Source organism: Hoplias malabaricus, chromosome 14 (assembly GCF_029633855.1).
Source record: "Hoplias malabaricus isolate fHopMal1 chromosome 14, fHopMal1.hap1, whole genome shotgun sequence".
Taxonomy (NCBI): Eukaryota; Metazoa; Chordata; class Actinopteri; order Characiformes; family Erythrinidae; genus Hoplias; species Hoplias malabaricus.
This window is the reverse complement of record NC_089813.1, coordinates 28,346,228-28,368,719: the sequence shown is the minus strand read 5'-3', so window position 1 is coordinate 28,368,719 and position 22,492 is coordinate 28,346,228. Positions and strand designations below refer to the sequence as shown.

At 38.8% G+C, this 22,492-nt stretch overlaps 3 protein-coding genes across 4 annotated transcripts; 1 reads left to right on the top strand and 2 right to left on the bottom strand.

Annotated features, from left to right (window-relative positions):
- Positions 1-324: 324 nt before the first annotated feature.
- Positions 325-5,333, bottom strand: LOC136665609 (colipase-like). Its single transcript, XM_066643257.1, is given in 5 exon segments — positions 325-492; positions 1,344-1,367; positions 1,370-1,468; positions 2,596-2,782; positions 5,114-5,333. Coding segments are annotated over 4 exon segments (420 nt in total). The 5' UTR covers positions 2,725-2,782; positions 5,114-5,333.
- lhfpl5b (LHFPL tetraspan subfamily member 5b) lies at positions 4,123-5,523 on the top strand. The gene is made up of 2 exons (XM_066643256.1): positions 4,123-4,534; positions 5,174-5,523. Exons 1-2 carry the CDS (start codon positions 4,123-4,125, stop codon positions 5,521-5,523), a joined length of 762 nt encoding a protein of 253 aa, XP_066499353.1.
- A 357-nt stretch (positions 5,524-5,880) lies between these two features.
- On the bottom strand, positions 5,881-21,932 carry srpk1a (SRSF protein kinase 1a). 2 transcript variants are annotated; one of them, XM_066644062.1, is made up of 16 exons: positions 21,822-21,932; positions 20,223-20,277; positions 18,389-18,546; positions 17,709-17,817; positions 17,498-17,585; positions 16,566-16,653; positions 16,060-16,166; positions 15,741-15,906; positions 15,440-15,465; positions 15,112-15,241; positions 14,525-14,854; positions 14,285-14,385; positions 12,776-12,883; positions 11,315-11,384; positions 8,583-8,675; positions 5,881-7,060 (listed from the first exon to the last, which is right to left on the bottom strand). In XM_066644062.1, exons 1-16 carry the CDS (start codon positions 21,871-21,873, stop codon positions 6,876-6,878), a joined length of 1,866 nt encoding a protein of 621 aa, XP_066500159.1. In that variant the 5' UTR covers positions 21,874-21,932; the 3' UTR covers positions 5,881-6,875. The 2 variants fall into 2 exon arrangements, with proteins under 2 accessions (XP_066500159.1, XP_066500158.1); XM_066644061.1 differs by having other exon boundaries at positions 5,889-7,060; positions 15,025-15,241; positions 21,822-21,930.
- Between the last annotated feature and the right edge of the window lie 560 nt (positions 21,933-22,492).

Sequence of the window (22,492 nt, the reverse complement as noted above, 5' to 3'; positions counted from 1 at the left end):
ACATAAGTATATATAGATATATTTTAGGAAACTGACATAACTGGTCATAAAATAATTATCAGGCACTTTTAATTTTCACAGTACACCCTTTTTGCATAGATCTCCAAAACTATGAGTGCTTTCATTAAGTGATTTTTCATCAAGAGGTACTGCATGACCATAATGTATATTTTGACTGCACAGATTCTGATCAATTAAAACCTATAATAGGAACGAGCTTTGAAAACACCAAGATTTTGGTTGAAGTTTATAATCTCTTTTTGGCATTAGGTATTTTTTTGATGTAATGGAGTATTCATTGATTTGTATTTGTCATTAATTCTTTCATTCAATTCCCCACTGATGTACTTCAATAACAATTATAATATTAAAAGGCACTGAGGATGTTCTAGTGAGGAAGTTGGTGTTGGTGATGGATCCTCCAATAGACCAGTCGCCGTCACACTTCAGTCCATTCTCACAGGGGCAGTGGTAATATGTACCATACAGGGTCTGTGTTGAGAAGAAAATGTTCAGAGATCCCACTAAACACTGGGTATTTAGTGCAGCTTCAGGAATAGTGACATATATTCAGTACTGTGCAGAAAGCAGACACCAATCTACATATTTATGTTTTGTTGAAATGGTCATTTAGCTCCTAATTACCCCACAGATGCCTTTGTCCATCTTACACTAACAACCCAGTGGGTCTGAAAGAGTGTAGCTGTCAAAAAGCAGGTGCTCTTAGAACATTTGGCTGAACACCCCAACATCAGAATTAGATTACTGTAAATATAGAAACAACTTCTAAGAATGAACTATGGAGGTTTAACTTGAAATTAAATACAAAGCAGGGTGGTCTCTGACATTTGAACATTACTGTATATAATAACTGACCTCATCAACATTCCCTAGCCTAGATTACATGTGTGTTTCTAATGCGCAGCTATAGAATTCACATCTGCACAAATAAGCAGTACTTTTACTGGGTACACTAAGGTAATTAGGTACACAATGTGTTCTTCTACAATGAGTGACACAGGACTGCTTATGACTAGGAAAAACCCCTTACTGCCATTGGCAACCATTCCTGATTGAACTAATTAGATTTTTAAGTGACTCTTATCTGGATGTCAAATTGTAAATTGACCGATAAGATGTTTCATGACCTTCACATCTACTTGAGAAATCAAGCTGTTAGATGTCCAGCTCCTGGTGGACTTCTGGGAATTTCACATTTGAATGAAAGTCTTAAATAAAAAGCAGAGGTAGTAGACTGTATAAAAAGTTTGAACTGGACAGAATATTCAAAGCTTCTATGAGTCCCAATAGTTCTATGAGGGACTTGTATAGGTGGGCTTCACCTTTTTGGAGCATATCTCTCTCTCTCTGCAGCTCGAGGTGCACAGCGAGCCAGGCTGAGACCAGAGTGTCGATGACAGCAGGAGCTCTTACACTGAAAACTGAACATACAGAGCTCTCCATTTTTCTATGGAACAGAAATTTCAACAGACAGAAATACACATTTAATAATCATGGGTACAGTACCAAGCAAGTACTGCTCATCTGATGTAAGTGGGAAAAGGAGCATTCAAAAACAAGCCAAGAATATTATAATTCTGCAACCTCCTCTTCACACCCATGAAGGTCTTTTGCCATTTGCTTTAAATGTCTTAATTAAAATTTAGCCTTTGGTTACACTCTATTTTAAGTAAGCTGAGTAACGCCTGGGCGGCACAGTGGCGCAGCAGGTAGTGTCGCAGTCACACAGCTCCGGGGACCTGGAGGTTGTGGGTTTGAGTCCTACTCTGGGTGACTGACTGTGCAGGGAGTTCTCTCTGTGTCTGCGTGGGTTTCCTCCGGGTGCTCCGGTTTCCTCCCACGGTCCAAAAACACACGGTGTGTGGATTGCCGACTCAAAAAGTGTCCGTAGGTGTGAGTGTGTGTCGCCCTGTGAAGGACTTGCGCCCCCTCCAGGGTGTGTTCCAGCCTTGCGTTCTGTGATTCCGGGTAGGCCCCGGACCCACTGCGACCCTGAATTGGATGAGCGGTTACAGATAATGAATGAATGAGTATCACCTCAAAACTTACATTAATAAATAATTCACTAAATTAACTTTGCAACATTCAGTTTTCAGTTTTGTCAAATTTACATTTATTGTAGAGCTTTAAAAGGGACACATACTTCTTTTCCACAAGTAAACTCAGTTCCCACAATACCACAAAGAACAAACAAGATGAGGGGGCCGTACACATTACTTACTTCATTTTAAATAAGACTAGATGTTTATACAAGCTGTTCCTAAAGAGCTCTGAGGAAATAAAATAAATAAATAAATAAACAATGGTTACATAAAGAATCATAAATGAAATGATGATCCTTAAACAATGCATTTTCTACGGCATTAACTCCTAAGGACCCATTCTGACCCCTTTATCAAAAGCATATTGCATAGCCAAGCACACGATATATTTGAAAAACTGAAAGTCTCCTGAAAGAAGTAGTAGTAGTAATTTAGGTGAAGGGCAAACAAACTAAATACGGAACAATATCACACTGTAAAATTAGCTGCATTTAGTTGTCAATCAACTGTCATCAAGTTTCCATACCCTTACCAGGTTGATGATAATTCCCTCAGCATCAGGAACAGCATCAGGAGAGAGAGGAATATTAGGAATGTCAAGAGATGCTGGCAGAGATGTGGCCATCAGGCCCAGAGAGATCATTAACAGAGCTTTAAACATGGTGTTCCTCAATGGTCAGCTGCCCAGTCCAACAAGCTGCTCCTATATATCAGAGCTCCTATCACACGAAGGGGCCAACGTTAACAAAGGTCATCTTTCTCAAACACATCTAAAGTAGTGAACTATAAAGTTCTATTGACAGCTGTACAAGCAAAGCAACATTTCCATTAGGCCAGAGTCAAGACAGAGGGCTTATTTCTAACAGGCCCCTTACACCACTCAGCCGTAACAGTAAAACGACCTCCTGTCTACACTCATTGTACATTTTATTGGCTCCACTGACCATATAGTGGTTCTGCAGTTACAGACTGTAGTCCTATTTTTGTTCAGCATACTTTGTTACACCTTTTTTTTCCACCATGTTCTTCAATGACGTTGATCCCCACAGAGCAGGTATTATTTGGGTGGTGGATCATTCTCAATGCAGTAGTGACACTGATGTGGTGGTGGTGGTGGTGTTAGTGTGTGATGCACTGGTATAAGTGGATCAGATACAGCAGTGATGATGGAGTTTTGAAATACTTTTGAAATATTAGATCATAAAAAGCTTGAATCCAATCAGCGTCATGTTATCTTTACATATAAATTATGAATATGTGATATTGACTGAGGTTGTAATCAGAACTCTATTGGTTTAAAATGAATGGTATATTTTCCATGAGCTTGTGGAGACAACTGTGTGTTTTGAAGCACTTTCTACAATCTTGAAAAAGTGTTATATTTTGGACAGCCAAAGTTTATACTGTCACTGTATTGGCATAGAAATGCAACTCTTCAAATGCATCCAGGATATATTCAGACCGTGAAGTGTGAATTATTATAAGAAGAAGAAAGTGGGTATACAACAATGTTCCAAACAATTCCAAGCCACACTGTCCCTGTTTCTATCTAGATCCCCACAGCTGTAATGTTAGATCTGTTGAGACATGATGCTGGTGGATACGGTTGTCTAGGCTCTGATGGCCTGTTGCTGCTGTGCGAAAGTGGCTTCTGGCCAAAGCCTCATCTCTGACATTCACCACGTATTAGTTCGAGCCAGAAGCCAAAGCCTATTGAATATCTGATTACTGCGGCAGACTGTTTCATCACCTTCTTCTTCTCATTACATTCCCATTCATAATTTAGGTCCTGACACCTTTGTTGGCTGGGATACGGTTTCTGACACAAAGAAACGATGCTGCTCTGTGACTCTTCACTCAGAGGATCTCTCTACTGGAAAGCTTTACAACACTGGGGAACTAAATCTAACTAATGGATGTTTTGGTACACAGTATATAAACCTTTCCTGCTTGTGTACATAAAGAACATAGAGCTGAGGGGCTGCTTGAGGCTGTTTAAGCCCAACAGGAGGTTGTTGAGTTTCATCAGCTCCCTGGCTTTCTTCAATTGACTGTCGAGATGGAGAAGATGCTTCCTGCCCAAGAGGCGGCAAAAATCTACCACACGAACTATGTGAGGAACTCCAGAGCTATTGGAGTTCTCTGGGCCATTTTCACCATTTGCTTCGCTATCATCACTGTGGTGGTCTTCATACAGCCCTACTGGATTGGCGACAGTGAGAATACTCCTCAGTCAGGATATTTTGGCCTCTTCTACTACTGCATCGGAAACCCCATCACCTCAGAACTAGTGTGCAAGGGCAGCTTACTGGACTTTAACTCCAGTCCCTCAGGGGCCTTCAGGACAGCCATGATCTTTGTGGGCATCTCCATGCTGCTTAATGTGGGAACCATGGTCTGCTTCAGCCTCTTCTTCTTCTGTAATGCAGGAAGTGCGTACAAGATATGTGCCTGGGTGCAAAGTGCATCAGGTAAAGCTGGAGCACTGTGATTAAACTGAGGTTACACTCATAGGCAACAGTCTTTAATTTCTATTATTTTTTGCTGAGTTTATGTAAAAAATGTAGCTAAATGGGCCATGAATTTTAAACAGATCACATTGCGTGTATTATTTGTTTCTAAACGGGGTAATTAGTGTACTTGTGTAATTTGTACTTGTGTATTCAACACAACGGGTAATTGGACCAAATATGCTCTTATTTTTGCATGCAAACTTACTGTTGCCATTTTCAAATCTCTGTTCCAGTTATGTAAACCATCTGCATTATCATCTTTAAAACTTGACATATGCTGAGAAATGAGCCTGTAGCAAATCAAGTAACAAGGTGGATGACTATGCCCCATTTTAATGTCTCAGTACAATACAGTCAAATGTTACACAAATAATGAAGGGCTAGTGTTAAAAATGAGTTGAACTAAATTTTATACAACAGTGAATATGGATAATGAGATTGTATAGGATTTGTGAGCTTTTGAAGGATGATATTTGTACATACACCACATGTGGACTGTGTTTGTGTGTGTTTGGGAGGCATTAAGGGATACTGTACCTTTAAAGAAGACTGACTGAACGCAGTACTGAGTTGATGTGTTTGTCTTATTTGCTGTAGCTGTGCTGCTGGTGATGGGCTGTATGATTTATCCGGATGGCTGGGACTCTGCTGAGGTGAAGCGGATGTGTGGAGAAAGGACAGGTAAATACACTCTGGGGAACTGCACTATCCGCTGGGCCTACATTCTTGCCCTCATCTGCATCCTGGATGCTCTCATGCTGTCCCTTCTGGCCTTCACTCTGGGCAACAGGCAGGATAATCTTCTGCCTGAGGACTTTGAGGTGGAAGGAGAAGGTAAGAATAAGACATCCATTTCTATTAATGAACTGAGCAAATCCCTTTACCACCCAAATAACATTTATCAATGTAATTGTTCTCATTGTTCTATTCATGTGCAGTTCTCATGAAATGAATCACATTACTATATAGTCCCTAAATGAACCAGTTTATGCTCTGTACAGCAGATCCCACTCATAAATATATTTCAGATGTGGCTTACCACACATCCAAATCACAGATGTAAACTGTCGTTACAGGGAAAGCCTGAATCCAGGAAACATTCTGAAGCAATTAAGAAAAAAAATAAGAAGAGGACGGCCTGAAGCCACAAAGCACGGAGCAGTAAGGCGGACCATGATGTGGATTACATTCTGAATTTAATCCACTGCCAGAAATCCAGCTAAATGAAAGGCAAACTGCAATCTACAACAACAATCACATATTTGTCATATTTTACCTTTGCATCACATGGGAATTCAGCATCTTCTATGATTTTATGTGGCTTTTTAAAATCATCTGATTGAGGCAGCAAGGCTGAAATAAACCTTCAAAATGTCAAGAGGAAGTGACAAACGAAGTTGCACCCATCTTCCAAACGCTTTATTAAAACATTTCTGACCAGCTAAATAATCTTAGTTAAGATACAATAGTAGGATTTCTTTAAAAACTGTACATGGCTGTAATATACAGATCAAGGCAAACTCTTTGGTACACATATATACACACACAGACACACATGCTCATTCACACTGTTTTTTTGTTTTGTTTTTTTTTTATACTATTTAACAGCTACTCTCTTGTGTGGAAGCCTCTTGAACATAATTACCTACTGACCAAAACAGTGAGAAAGAAAACCTCTTACAAGTGTAATCAGCTATAATTGACCAATAAAGGACTCACCACACATGAAAGGAAACAAACAGACTGACACTTAGCACTGAGCCAGAAGTACACAGTGGTATGGCATTTCCTGAAAAAACTACAGAACGTTGTTAACTGCCTAAACTTAATTCCTAAAAGTCATAATGTAAACCTAACAGTTCCCTTTATATAGCTTGCTATCTCTTTTGTGTATCTTCCCAAAACTATGAAACATATGTAACAAATTAGGTTGGCCCTGCACTAACCATAAGTTCTGGTCTAACAAAATACAGGGCTCAGGTCTTCAGAACACAGGAAAGATACTACAAGAGATGTTCCCTAAAACTTTTTAAAGTGTTGTGCAAATCAAGATGGAGGGGAGAAGAAAAATAAGAGTGTGAGGAGGAACGCCCTCAGGAAAACAAGTCTCTCTCAAGACATAAAAAAACCCACCTGGAAAACAAAGTACTCCTTGATTGAAACAAATATAGAAAACCACACATGAATACACAAACAAGTAGTATTCCTATATGCGCTCAAATCTGGAAAGTGTTATGTTGCAGTCTCTTTTTGTCATGGAAGTGGAGGAGAAAGGATGTGTAGGGGCTTGGGTGAGCCACTAGAGGGCGATCCAGGGGTGCCGCAGGCATTCAGCAGCTGTGACTCTTTTCTCCGGGACGAGCTCCAGCATGGGAAGCAGAAAGTCTGTGAAGCTCTCTGCCTCCTCCCGTGACCATTCGTACTTGTCCAGCAGAACCTCCAGCAAACCCCAAGGCTTCAGCTTAGTGATGTGCTTCAGGTCACCTGCAGAGATCACACACTAACTCAGTGGTTCTCAATCCTGGTCCGGGTGGGTCACTACTGTGAATGTAGTTTTCTCCTCTCCCAATAACATCCACTTCACCATGGGAAGGGGCTGTTCATTATTATAATTATTGTATTATTATTATAAAATATTAAATACATGAAAATAATAATAATTTGAATCAGGAATTGTGGGAATAGACGAATCTATAAACATGAAAGGCTGTTGGCCACAGCAAGACCAAAAAAAGTAGGGGCTTCCGACTTTTAGATCTGACCAATAGGACCAAACATGAATAAATTAGAATTACTATGACTTGTTTCTTATAATGTTAAGGTATGCAAACAGCAACACCAAGATCAATAAAAAAATAAATATACCTCAAAAAATAGTTACCAAAGTGTCATTTTGAATAATGCACAGATAACGTAGCCCCCACTTAAAATTTTCCAGAATCTATCACCGTTTTCTGTTACTGAACAGTATTTTGGTTCACATCTTATACCAAATTAAAGATACACAACAATTGGGATTAATACAGACTTCTTTTAAAATTAAAAAAAGCAAACAATTGTACATCTGTAAATGAGAAACGAGGGTGCAGAGACCAAAAAAAAAAATGCTGTACCCTATAGAACTCGTAACCCGTATGATTTTCTATTTTAAATTCTTTTTTTAGATTTCCTTATAAGGACATTTATAAGAACCCCCTATGTGACAATACTTTACTATGTATGTATGTTGGAATAGCAGAACTATTAGGCAATTCTGGGCTACAGTGTCATCTCTAGTTGTCTGCATTTTATTCATTTTATTGCATGTGTAATTAGAAATATTTCTTCAGAATGTTAATCAAAGTGGAGCTAATCCCATTTCATATATTTTAAGAATTTTTATGTACCTGCATCTAAAGATATTAAGTACATGAAAACTATATCATATACTCATATGCAAATGTGTTGGGGCTACAGGTTAGAACATAAATTATAAATGCACTAGATATCACTACAAAACCACAAATTGGACTTTGATGTTTGGAGTGTTCTTTTAAATATCAGAATTAGTAGAAAACTAAAATGTGATGTAATGCAGTGTAATATGAAATGAAATAAATTAGCTGCCATTTAATAAGTGTGTCAACATTAATATAGGCAGCTCTTACACAAACATGCAGGAGCAGGTGAAGAGACCCTTAGGTCTTAATGAGCAGCCATAAATCAGACAACCCTTAATTAGATAAAACATTTGTGCTTTCACACACTCACTCAAAACACACACACACACCCCTATTTGTTATTCTATTCATACAATATTGTAATGGCAGTGAGGGCATGACAGCACTACAGACACTACCTCTAACAAGCAAAGAGACCTCTTAGTTGAGAACTTTAGAAATATTCTTCAAGGCTTATCACACTTACCTGCAATTCATGGACCCCAAATTAATGTTTTGGTTGTAATTGTAATATCTCCTAATATTCTAAGTCATTAGAAAACAAGGCATTTTGAAGACAGTTTTACCTTTCTTGGTGAAAAAGTCCTTGGAGTATTTTCCCGCCATTACGAGTTTGCGTGGGACCATCCCCAGCAGCTCAATGATCAAAGCAATGTGGTCTGCCATTATGAACGGCAGCACAAAAGATGGGTGTTGTAAAGGGGTTGGAGAGAGGAGGGAGGAAGGAGGGGGCGAAACAAATGACAGACTGATCAAACACACTTCATAGCCATTTATCCACCCTGGGAGAAGAGGGGAAATCAGAGGAGTCATCTGCTTAATACTGACAGGGATAATTGTGCAGTCTGACTACTTCCATTCTTCTTTTCTCAAATCAAATTCTTAATATCTTGTGACTGGCCTTCAATAAGTCTTAAAATTGTGTGTGCAGATTTTAAGATAAGAGCTTTCATTGCTGACTAAATCTGTGCAGTAGCTTAGCAAGCCCTTACAAATCACATGCACTTTCCAAACAAGCTTGTGTTAAAAAAAAGCTGTCCAGTAAAGATTTCCCTAATGCTCAAGTGCTCTCTTTAGAATACATTCATGACAAATTTAGGGATATGTTGGAAACTAGTTGCAAACTTTTGAATCCAATAGTGTTATTAAGGTGGGTCCATATTTGAGATGTGCTGTAAGAGAAGAAGCTGCAGACTCCTTCACATTCCCCCTCCAAAGACCCAGGTTGGAGTTTCGCCAACACGGCCATGTACCTTTTCGGCTGAAGTATTCCTGAGAGAATTTCCCACACAGAGCATAGTGACGTGGAATTCTACCCAAGAGCTCAATAATCAGAGCAAGGTGGTCTGGAGAAGGAGTCACAGATGGACAGGAAGAAAAGACAGGAAGCAGACAAATACAGAAAATGGCAGAAGCAAGATGAGAAGCAAAAGGCATGGTCTCAAAAGAAAATGAAGCATTATCAAGTTAAGACAGATGGATAATGATGGCAAAGACAATCAGGCCAGTGTCTTGCTCTCCCTATTACGTGTCTATACTATGAGACTTTCTTTAGACTGGATTCTTCACAGTTTGAAATATAACATTGTGTATAACTAAAGATGACTTTCTACAAACAAAACACACAAAAAAATTGCCTAGAATTCATACATTTTACATCGTACACCAAAAGATGCAAATATATACAAAATGGGAAACACTACAACTTTTCCACATAGTTAAACTAAAAGTAATTATCAGTTTGTGGAATACTATATTGTGATTGTGTGCCTTTAATAACACTTTACATAAAGAAATTGCATACTTTAGAAACTAATACTGCCACATAAGGCAAAGTTTAAAATCATAATGAATTTCACATTAAATAAATATAAAAATGAAGACCTGGAGAGAGACACTGGGCTTTGTCCTAGTTAAAATTAAATATAGTAAAAATGAGATGAGCATTTACTACAGTGAGAGTTACAGTTGCAATGTAGCACAGATTAAAAGCTCAACGTGTTTTTATTTTTATTCAAATCATTCCAATAAAGCTCATTCCCAGAATAAATTTTGATAAGCATATTTGCATATAAACAGACCAACCTAGGAAATAGGTTTCAGACCAACCTATTTCATGAATTCTACTGTCTGGTTTGGTAACATGTGAATATGAACGTGTTCTCATTTTGGCATCTACCACTCCAGATCAATTTTAGCTGTAATGTATTGTGTTTCAAAATTGGTAAAAAAAAATTAAGAGCATACAAAAGCCTGAAAACTTCCTATAAATGAGAGCCTTACACTACTCTAGCCTCAAGTGTCAGTGAGTAAAACAATATTTTCAACTATGTTTTCTAGCTGAAAAATACTGAATAAACAATGAAACAATGTGGCAAGGATTTTTTTAAGTGCCTTTATAAGTCAAGCGTAAGCACCCGAATACTGGGCAAGATGCTAAAGTTAACGGCAATATAATTAGCTGAAATATACAGGCAAGCAGAATGCTTCACAGACATCAAAAAGTTTAGAATAACTTCTACAAGCAAGCCAATGGGAACAAAAAAAGCAGAGAAAGAGAACTGAGTGATGAGAAACAACCATGAGGTGAGTGGTGAGAGAGAACAATATCTATTTAAATCCATTCTGAACAATGCAGCTCTGTTAGAAGGGAAACAGACTGAGGAATACAACGTAACATGTTCATGTACTTGTACATAACACACATCTATCCAAATATTTGTAAACACTCCTAATTATAAGTGGTGCACCTGTAGAGGACAGTGGTTTAACTGTCCATGTAGAGTTTATATTATTTCCAAATCTCTGACCAACAGCTGCAAATGAGCCTATGCAGCCTCAAGCAATGAGCTACTGCACAGAGAAACTTCATCTTCTATGTAACACCATGGCATTACTTTGGGCTTAGCTGGGGTTGGATTTGTAATCCAAAAGTAATCACACAACCTCAGGACCAGAAGACAAAGGGAACAAACACCCCATAAATAATCTTCATTCCAGAAGAAATGGATGATCAGGTTTCCACAAATATTTGGTCATACAGTGCACCACAGATAATCAGTACTTGTAGTTCTAACACAGTGAGCACTTTTAGCACAATTTGAGATATCTGCAGCAAGATCTGTCATTCTTGGTCTTCATTTATCAGTTAATGTGTTACAACAAAGTGCTGCAGTAGTTTTAGTTCATGAAAAGTTTAAAATAGTCGTGTGAGCACAGAGAGCAAAAAGTGTTTTTCTCAGTTGGCAGAGGAAGTGAAAAGCAAACAGAAAGTGGAGAGAGGAAGAAGCAGCTTTACCTTCGTCTCTGGAGTAATCTTCACCAGAGTGGGGTTCAAACAAGTAATCCCCAGTGGCAAGCTCAAAGGCCTACAATGGGGATATGAGAGAAAATCATTGAGGGAGGGAGGGGACAGGGAGAGAAACTTCAAGAAATCTCAGGAAATAATCAGAAAATTGTTCAAGGTTCTCTCATCTTCTCCTGGTTGAACTAAATTGCTCTAGCTATATTTAGTGCTACACTACATGGACAAAAGTATTAGGACAACTACACCTTATACCTACAGGAAATTTTATGACATGCCATTTTAAATCCATTTGCATTAATTTAGAGTTGGTCCCATCTTTGCAGATATAACAACTTCCAGTATTCTGGGAAAACGTTCTAAAAGATTTTGTGTTGTGTCTGTGTGTTTTTTTCACCCATTCATACAGAACAGCATTTGCAAGGTCAGACACATGGTATTGGTTAAGAGGGCCTGGCTTAAAATCTCATTCTTTTCAATAGGGTTTAGCTTAGGACTCAATGTGGGCAAGTCAAATTCTTCCACACTAAACTCACTCAAACCGTGCCTTTATGGACCTTGCTTTGTGCACTGGGGCACAGTCGTGCTAGAATAGAAAAGTGCCCCAAACACACCAAGAAGCATAACATGATTCAAAATGTGTTGGCATGCTGAGGCATTCATTTCTCTCTCCACTGGAATTAAAGAACCCAAGAAAAACAACCCCGCAGTATTATTATTCCTCCTCCAGTTGACACAACACAGTCAGGCAGGTAACATTCCAATGACATTCACCAAACTTGTCAGACTGCCAGACAGAGAAGCATAATTGGTCCTTTAACAGAACACACTTAAAACTTCATGGATAAGTTGCTGTGATTTCTAAATAATTCTTTAAGTTATACCACTTTCTATGTCTTGAAGCCCATAAGTGGTAGTTATTTGTTAAATAAAATGACATCTATTCAGTTTTTGCATTTAATATTGCACTATAATGGTATGTTCATTAATTAATAAACAAACGTGAAGATTAAATTACAAAAACATAAATGTTTGAAAACTGAATAATGGTTGTCTGTGGTTTCTGGACAACATTAACATACTCTTAAAAATATATATCGATGATATACATCTTGGTGGGTCCAGAGCCTACCTGGAATCATTGGGCACAAGTCACCCTGGAGGGGGCGCCAGTCCTTCACAGGGCAACACACACACACCTATGGACACTTGAGTCACCAATCCACCTACCAACGTGTGTTTTTGGACTGTGGGAGGAAACCGGAGCACTCGGAGGAAACCCACGGACACGGGGAGAACACACCAAACTCCTCACAGACAGTCACCCGGAGCGGGACTCGAATCTACAACCTCCAGGTCCCTGGAGCTGTGTGACTGCGACACTACCTGCTGCACCACTGTGCCGCCCTAATTTTAGTAATGTTAACAAAAATTTAGTAACAAAAATTGTCTCACCATGCAAGCTGTGCTCCATATATCAGCTGGTGTGCTGTAACCTGCACCAATCAGCACCTCGAGGGAGCGATACTGCCTCGTCTGAATGTCCTCAGTGAAGTGTTTGTGCTGCAGGGGAGAGTAGAGTAATTCAAGGTGTCTTTGTTCAGATCAGGCATATGGCAGATGTGTATTAAACAACACCAGGCAGAAGAAACTGCAAATAAGTAATCCTTCAACTACCATGAGTGACAGTCAGACATTTTACATTATCAGACATTATATTCAGTCTAATAAACAGCAGTAGGCTCACAAAAGAGCCTGTAAACTATAAACATTTTATAGAGCATCTGAGCAGCAGATTAATAAGCCATAACTGATTTGTACAGTACATTTACTAGAGGCTTCCACAACAGAAAGAATCCTTAAGAGAATCTGGTTTCTAAAAATGGAAGGGTGAGGGGGAGGGAAAAAGGAAAAAAATAACCCTAATCACTTCACTAACGTCAGTAATTAAAACACCTTGCATGATGCCATTTTATCTCACCTAGATCCTGTCACAGTGCTATCACTGTTCAAAGTTTCATGCGACAAATCTGGAATCCATCTGCCTCTAATACATTTTGTATATTTTTCAATGTTTTTGAATCTTTCTGCATATGGTCATATGACAATACATTTTATACAAGACAGATACACATACACAGATCAACAACACCACCACCTCACTGTCTCTACACTTACTGCCCATTCTCTCAGCTCCACTGACCATGTAGGAGCACCTTGACGTTCTACAATTATAAGTTGTATTGCATTCGTTGGTCTACATTTTTTTTTTACCTTGTTCATCAATGGTAAGGAACCCCACATGACAACCAAGGAGCAGTTATGCTTTGGCTGGCTGATCATTCTCAGTGCTGCAGTGACACAGACATGTTACTAGTAGTGGCATGTTAATGGGCATCATGCTTTTAGGGGTGCATCAGACACAGTAGTGCTGATGCCATTTTTAAACTAATCAAATGTCACTGCAGGACTGAAAATAGTCCACCAACAAAAAATATTCAGCCTACAGTACCATGTGGACCACATCCAATGACCACTGAGAAAGAACTAGATGTCCAACGCAAACTGTGCAGAGAAGCTGTCTCTGACTCAGCTCCCGCAGCACTGGTGTGACTGATCCACACATACCAGTGCAACAATCGCTAACACACCACCATCACAGTGTAACTGCTGCACAGAGAATGATCCACCACCCAAATCATACCACAGATGTGATTTGAAAAGTTGGGAAACAGAATGCTGTACAACATAGACTACAGTCTGTAATTGTAGAACTACACCGCACTCCTTTATGGTCAATGGAGCCAAGTGAAGGCACAGCGTAGACAAGTATATGGTCGTAATGTTATAGTTGATCACTACACACACACAGCCATATATTAAAAAGCACATACACAAGATAAGGGTCATTTACAGTGGGGAAAGTACAAAAAAGGTGAATTATTAGAAGGTAAAGCCTCTCACCACCCAGCAGGCATTGCCCAAATCAGCAATCTTGACCTTGATCTTGTCTGCATTTAGCGGGTCAAGGGGATTGACCAGAAGATTACCTGCTGCCAGCTTAGCTGTGAGGTGGTCAGAGAGGTTAAATCAAAGTTAGCCAAGGTTATCATCCTAAATCCATTAAAAACAACATACAATATCTAAAATGAGATTGAAATGTAAGAATTAAAAACAGCAGTGTAAAGCCTGCATAAGTCTGACCATTCTTTAGGCTCTCCCGTACAATGTCCTGGTTTTCACTTGCAATCACTGACTCGTCTTGCTCCTCAGGTCCAAGCTCTCCTTCCTCCCTTAAGTCTCCATTGCTGTGGTTCTCCTCCTCTGGCTCAGGAGAGCTAGCTCCATTACAGTACTTATAAGGATTTTCCTCTGAAGGTCCTGCATTTGCATTGTGGTGGTCCTCATGTTTCAGCTGGATTTGCTGTTCATTTTTGTCAATGTCTTTCTCAGATAGGTCAGGGTTGATGGGTAAGTGACCATTGCAGTTGAGCTCTGCTGAGGCATCTGAGGCCAACCGAACTCTGGGGTTGTCTAAGCCGACAAGACAAGAAAACAGCATTACATCTCTGGAGTCCATATCTGTTAAATTTAGCTTAAGTAAATAATATCTTAAGATCTAGAGTCAAATATAAGAAACATTGGAACAGGGAAAGGTAAATAAAATCCCACAAGCAGTAACCCTTGTACCGACATGAACTAACCTATTACTTCCTCTTCACCAACGTCCTGAAGTGAGGCATGCCTGAGAGGTGCACAAATAGGTAATTTTGGAGACTGTTGGTCATCACCTTCGTCATCTGCTCCCTCTGGCCCCTTCTCCATCTCTTCCAGGTCCATAATGCACTTCTCTAGCAGCTCTGCTTGCCGCTTCTGCTTCTTTTTCAGCTTTTTCTTTTTGTTCTTTGACATTTTGGGGGCCTGGTGAGACAGAATGAAACAAGCTGCACTACTACCAATTAGGTGGAAGAAAATTGTAATAGACTTAACTAGGCTATGCTGCACAATTTTACAGAAAACGAAAAGGAGCACAATGTTCTGCTGAGGAGATATGTGCTGAAACAATAATTAACAATAAAAAACAATACAAAAAGCTCAGAAATCCACAAGTTAACTTACTTGTTTGGGGACTGGCGCTGTGCTTACTGAAACACAGATGAAAAGAGTGATGTCAGCACAAAAATAGATTAAGAGTTACACAACAAACTCACAGACATTCCACAGTCACTCAACAGCAATGCTGTAGGGCCAAAAAAAGTGTATAGGAAACAAAAAAAGTCAGAAAAATAATAAGGTTTCCTCATGTCTGTTTATCAAGGTCATTGAGCAGAAAATTTACCCAGTGATGTGGATGATATGGATGTGAAAGTGATACACTGAGCAGAGAGAAAGAGAGACAGACACAGAGTGTGACAGAGACCTGCTGATCCAGATGGAGGGGGTGCTCCTGCTTTCTGCCATTCTGTAGCTTCAGCTGCCAGTCTCCTCACATATGACTCATCTACAGTCATTAGGATGTTCTCTGGTTTTATGTCAGTGTGGATGATCTTACACTTCATGTGCAAGTAATCGAGGCCCTGCAGAACCTGTAACAAAAACAAAATGAAACAAAATGTAAGTTAATAACTTATTTTACTTGAACCCAAGTAAAGCCCCAATTTTCTTTTCAACAAATCCTTATTTTATTCGAAGTCTAGCAAGATTTTATGCAATAATTACAGGCAAATGGGTGGCTTTACCTGTCGAATAATGCTCTTGACGCAAGGCAAAGGTAAGCCTTGATAGTTGGACTTGATAATCCATTTAAGTAAATGGTGTCCCAGCACTTCGAATACCATGCACACATCTGAGAGGTGAAGTTAAGAAATAATCTTTCAAATATTGGCAGCCTTTACAGGGAGAGTGGATTAGCACAGGTTAAGAACATTTTTTCAAATAACAATAATAATAGAACATCACTGAAAAACTTCAATCCAGCTCTCACACAACCACGATTCTTATACACATATTAAGATAGTACTAACAACGCAGATTATCAGAGAGAAAACCCTTTAAATTGCTCAGAATTTGGTGGCTCTAGGTCAGAAACTTTAACAATGTGAAGTAAAATGAGAAAGCAATTCAATAGGACACATTCAAAAACACACTGTACATGCCTACAGTTTGTGTAACAGTATAAACATTCTTACACATCTTTAAAAACATCACATGCACACAGGGGTGCTTCCTTTAAGACAGAGGATACGAGTTCCATTGACCCCTGAAATTTTGAAATCATCCAACAACTGAACCACCATCTCTCTATTAGGATCATCAGGGTCAGTGTTTCTAACCTGAACACAAAAGAAAACAGTAAGTGTAAGTGTAAATATGTCACATAAGTATATCATTACTGTCCAGTGAAAAACATGCATCTCCAAAATAGCAACTTTATAGGAGAAAGGGAAAAAAAAAATTAGCTTTCAATGGAATTTCACAGTTATACGCCTGTGGTTCGTGTACACAAGAATAACAAAGGAAAGCAACAAACTAGACTGAGCAACAGAGACATACACGGAAATGGAGTATTTATAAATGTAGACAGTATCCCAAAATAAGGACATTATTTATGACGTGCGTGTGGTCAAATTTCTGTTTTTTCTCTTTAGTAACATGGCCAAAAATGTATGCGAATTTAATAGAGCCGCAGAGAGGGGGCGCTGTGGGAGCTCACTGAGATGTGACAGCCTGAAAACGAGAGGAAAAACAAGCCTAGTAGCTCACCGCAGTTGTGTGTTTAATACTGAGTTTGTGTTAAAAGATAGAGGAAGAAGGATGAAAGCAAAACAAAATATTCAGAAGACCCTTCACTCGATGTTGTGCTCATGGGTATGAGCCTTTATGCTCTAATTATGTGGTTTGAGCATCAGTTCACTGGAAAATTATCTGCTGTGGTGTGTTAAACCACAAGCTTTTGTTAGCTGGGCAGCTCTGCTTACAGCATAGAAGCGTCTTATTTAGCTTATTTTCATATTTTTCAGTTCCTCCACTCCACTGCACAGCGCAAACACTCAGAAAACCCTTCACTCAACTCATCTTTCTCAACAAGAGCAATAAAGTTTCATTTATGATTTCACTGCAGACGATGGTTCGCGCAGCACAAATGGCAAACATGAGAGTAAATCAGACAGAACTTACAGATCTCAGCAGCTTTATCTCATCCAAGGCTGTTTCAGTGTAGTGCTCCGCACTCTTAACTACTTTCATTGCCACAAATCGCTTCTCTCTGGACAAAGAGAAAAAAATAAAGAAAAAAATAAACAGAGAAATAAGTGCAACAAACATAAAAATACAAGACAGCATTAATAATCTAAATATATTCCTCTGTACATTATGTAACACAACTCACTGGATGTCCCAGGCAAGCCACACTGTTGAGAAATGGCCCCACCCCAGCTTACGGATCACATGGTACTTCCCAACATATAGGTCTCCTATCTTCACATGGTGGTAGCCACCTAGGCAGCCAGGAAAATAAAGTTTTTTAAACAGCACAAAGGGCATGCAAAGGGCCGGTTTTATGTTGGGATTTACTATCCCTAACAGTTACTAGACCAAGCAGTACAACAACCTGCCCAGTCAGAGAGAGCCTTCTGAACCCTCTGACATCTGTTGCATATTGTTTTTCTCTGAGATATCTGTGCCATCAGTCACTTAAACATTTTTATGTCAGAGGAAACAAATCATACTGCCTAGACATCAAGTAACTAAAAAGGAATCACTAATGTATTAAGCATCAAAATTGAAACACTTTACTTTCCACATATGTATGCAATTGTGATTTATTTTTTCCTTATTCAGTTTCCTGTTTCAGGTCATTTGCAGTCTGGCAAATTTAACAACAATTGCATTTGGTAAAAAGGGTTCCTGGCAATTTAAGTTAAACACTCCATGCTAAGACAAAAGGCCTTAGAACCAAGGTTCATAATGCTAAAATATCAGACATGTACAGGAAAAGAAAATGCCTTTAAGAGCTTTCAGAGGTGCTCAGACACATGATATAATTTCTCAAATGTTTCTGCAGCTCACCTTTGCAGTAGTCATTGGGATCTTCCTGCTCTTCATCATCTGAGCCCAGGATTTCTTCATCTGGTTCCTGCTGCTGGGGCTCCGCAGGCAGCTCCTGCTGTTGCTGTTGCTGCTGCTGCTGCTGCTGCTGAGGCGCTCCTCTCGGTTGATGAGATAACCTGCAAAAACAAAAATGTCAAACACATACTAATACAGAATTCAAACTAGGTCCTAAGCAAATGGTTTAAATAAACAAACAAATAAATAAATAAATAAATAATAAATGCCCAGACATCATTTTTAAATTTGGAAAAAAAAAAAATATTAAAAATTAATTCTGCCAAGGTTTCTGTCTCAACTGAAACTGGATACTTCAATGATTTCAGTACGGTTGTTTATGCACACGCATGAAAATAAAAACGAAATTAAAAATGATATGTTGCATAATCAGTTTAAATTGGCTCCATAAAGCACCATCATATTGAATTTTTGTTATAGACCTGTGAACTGATAGTAGCAGGTCTAAACAAGAATCTGTTTTGTCACACAACCTTTAAGAGCTAAACATGTTTACATTTGGGAGGTGGAAAAAGTTCCTAAGTTCGAAAAAAACATTAGCACTGGTGTGGTTTTTTTGGGGTTTTTTTAATCACTTATGCAAAAGAACTTAACAACTTATGGCTTAGGTACCTTTTATGTTGAGAACTTATCATAAACTAGACTGGTTTTACATGAGCCATACAATCAAAACGAACTAGTCAAACAAGTATGTAGGAGCTATCTACAACAATTCACCATTCATTCAAATTACTCATTAGCTTAAAGTTATTTTGCTTTTGCAACTGCCCTTTAAAATCATCCATGCTTAGCCCTTCAAATACAAAAAGGACATAAAAGCACAGAAATGCCCTGCATCACAGAAGCTGTGTAGTATAGACACAAGCTACAATAAAAACCCACAAATAGACACGTTTATAATAATAAGTGGAGTATGTGAATAAAGGTTCAAACTACAGCAGTTGACAATAACAACTATAACAAATGCAACACGCTATAGCAAGTATACTATGTTTACTTGAGCCAGAGTGTTTTAATATAGTCCCATGTTAAGGTAAGCTGATCTTAATTTGTCTCTGGGGAGTCTGTGTATTGCCAACACTGTATGGCACTTTTCCGCTGCATGGAACCTCCTCGACTCAACACGGCTCAGCTCTTTTGTATTTCCACTAGCCAAAACGGGAACCTGGTCACTGGAACCAGACTGACATGTAGTCGCCAGTAACAATTATGAAGATCAATACATTCTTAGATTCCTAACACAAGACAAAACATAAATTATTGTATGAAAAATACTTTATTCTAGAGACACTCTAATTTAGAATTCGTAAGAACACATGGAATGGTTACAAATAAATTTGGTAAAACTCCAGGAATTTTAGTTCTGAGATAAGGCTTTAATATATATTTTTTAAAGGCTACTTTTTAAATGCATTCAGGGCAGAGGGATACATAAAGAAGGACACTATGTGAAATAGTATCCAAAAAATATAATAACTGAAAAAATAACTGAATCTGACTATGTGCTAATAAGAATGTATTTATATATACTTTTTTATATATTAAACACCTGAAACCTAATTTCTCAGTGGAACATCCATTTCAGTTTGTAACCATATGAACAAAATCTGTTAACACCTATTAAAACCTATTAGTAAGTGATAGACAGATGATTGTTGTGCCTATCTCTTTCAATGTACGTATCAGACAATGCTTACAAATGAAGCTTACTGTTTTGTTCTATGTACACAGCCCCAAGGAAAGCTCTTAAAAAATATACAGAAGGTAACACACTCACTTCTTAGTTGACTTCTTGGCCTTACCCCTTTTCTTCCTCGCCTGGAGTGCGAGAACTGTTATGTGAAAAAAAAAAAATAGGAAATACAAGGTAACTGTTAATAGTTATTTTACCGTGAGCTTTCAAGGGATCCTCCCATCACTCAGACTCACAGTACTCTACATTGGTTTTAGGATCCCAAGAAGACTGATTTGACTGAATGTTTCATTCAGGTTATTCAGGTGTGCTTCTAGTGGATTTGAACAAATGATGTCCACTGCAAAAGTTTTGACCCACTCAAACCATCACCAAGTCAGTGTCACTGCATCACTTAGGATTAGTGACCACCCAAATAACACCTGCTCTGATGTTCCTATCCACTGAGGACCCGGATGAAAAGTTGCTAACAAAGTAGGCAAAGCAACAGATGGACTAAAATCGAATTGTAGTACTTCAAGTGGCACTTATATGTTTATTGGTTCTGATAAAATAGTCAATGCCTTTAGAAACAAGGATATCGTTTTTATGTTATGGTTAGTCTGTTTTTACCACAATAATCTCATTATTATACAATCGTATTTATTATTCTTAGTTTTTTTTTTTTTATAATGTTCCAAAGAGTTGTATCAAATTGCTATACAGTAATATTATGAAGTGAAAAGACAAAACAGAAACATCATCACCCTAGGACAGAACACATAGCTACGTAGAAGAAACACACCTTTCACTCACTTCTGCTAACTAAAGACTCACAACAATACATTACATTTGGGTAACATTAGCTTATTTGCGCATAGATGATCATTTTGACTAGTGATCATTTATATAGTGGCAGGGTGCGTGTGTGTGGGGGGACATAAAGGATTACTAACCACACATTATTAAGAAATTATTCATAAACAATACATTAAGTTGTAGAGACCGTCATATCTTCGCCACCTGAAGGAACGGACGTAGAGACAAGGTGGTACTGATTGATAAACAATTTCCATTTATTAAACGAACAGTGGTAAATTGGCTCCAGCTAATCATGCAACTCCCCCATCATTCCTCAAGAAGCTGAAGTTAGCTCCTTATTCGAAATGTCCATCCCACCTTAAATAGAGCTGCCTTTACATTAACTTGGATCCTTATTCGAAAGCTTGTCCTTCTAATGTTTGGCTCCACCTTAAATAGTACAGCCGTTACATTCCTAGTATAACATTCTATATGTAACTGCTGAGCTATTTAAGGTGGTACGGATAATTCGAACACAGCACGCCAATTTAAGCCTCGTCCATGGTAACAAGCGTTTAAGACATATCCCAGTTAACTTAGCTGTGGTTTTATTTAAAAGACGGTAATACAGTCCTGGGTACCGAAGGCCCTGCAGTGATTAATTATGTGGATATAAACGGAGATAAACAGAGCAGCGGGCTAAAGCTAAAGCTGCCCGGTGAGAGGGCACTACGCTCGGCTTCGCGTCTGTGTTCACGGGTCGCAGTGTTCACGATAGCAATGCGCGAATACAAGATTAAATAATAAAAAAGTTGTCAAGTATTCGAATGCAGGGGGCTTATTCGAGCAAAACAAGGACACAAAAGTGGAAAAAACCCCATTTAAAAATAATCTTGAGATTACCCTTTCTCTCCATGTTGGCCCGGTAGTTGGTGGCTGGAGCGCCCAAGCGCATGCGCAGTTTCTCCACACAACCCTTCAGTAAAGGACTCCTCACTCACTCACATTACTAAGGTAATGACCTGAGCACCTCTCAAATTTTACGTTGTTAAAGGAGCATGCCACCCAATTTATGAAAGTCTCTCCACAATAATAACGTTAATCTATTACCAAAGCCACGTACAATGGAATAATATCATTCCCTAATGACCCAGAAAGGGAGAATTCTTCAGTATTGATAAGAGGAACCAAACGTCTAAACCATTTAAAGCCAATAATAATAAGAGGTTTACAGAGAAGTATTAATGAGGTTAATGCCTCGAAAATAACACGTGGTATTTATATATAAAACAGTCCCCGTATTCATATATTTTCTCAGACTTACGCCATTGTATATAAAACACAGAGTTCACTGGTGGTTTCAGACAGTAAATAAAACATATTTGTATGTTCATATTAAACAATAACTATGTGCGGCACGGTGGTGCAGCAGGTAGTGTCGCAGTCACACAGCTCCAGGAACCAGGAGGTTTTGGGTTTGAGTCCCGCAACGGACGACTGTCTGTGAGGAGTTTGTTGTGTTCTCCCCGTGTCCGCGTGGGTTTCCTCCGACAGTACAAAACATACGTTGGTAG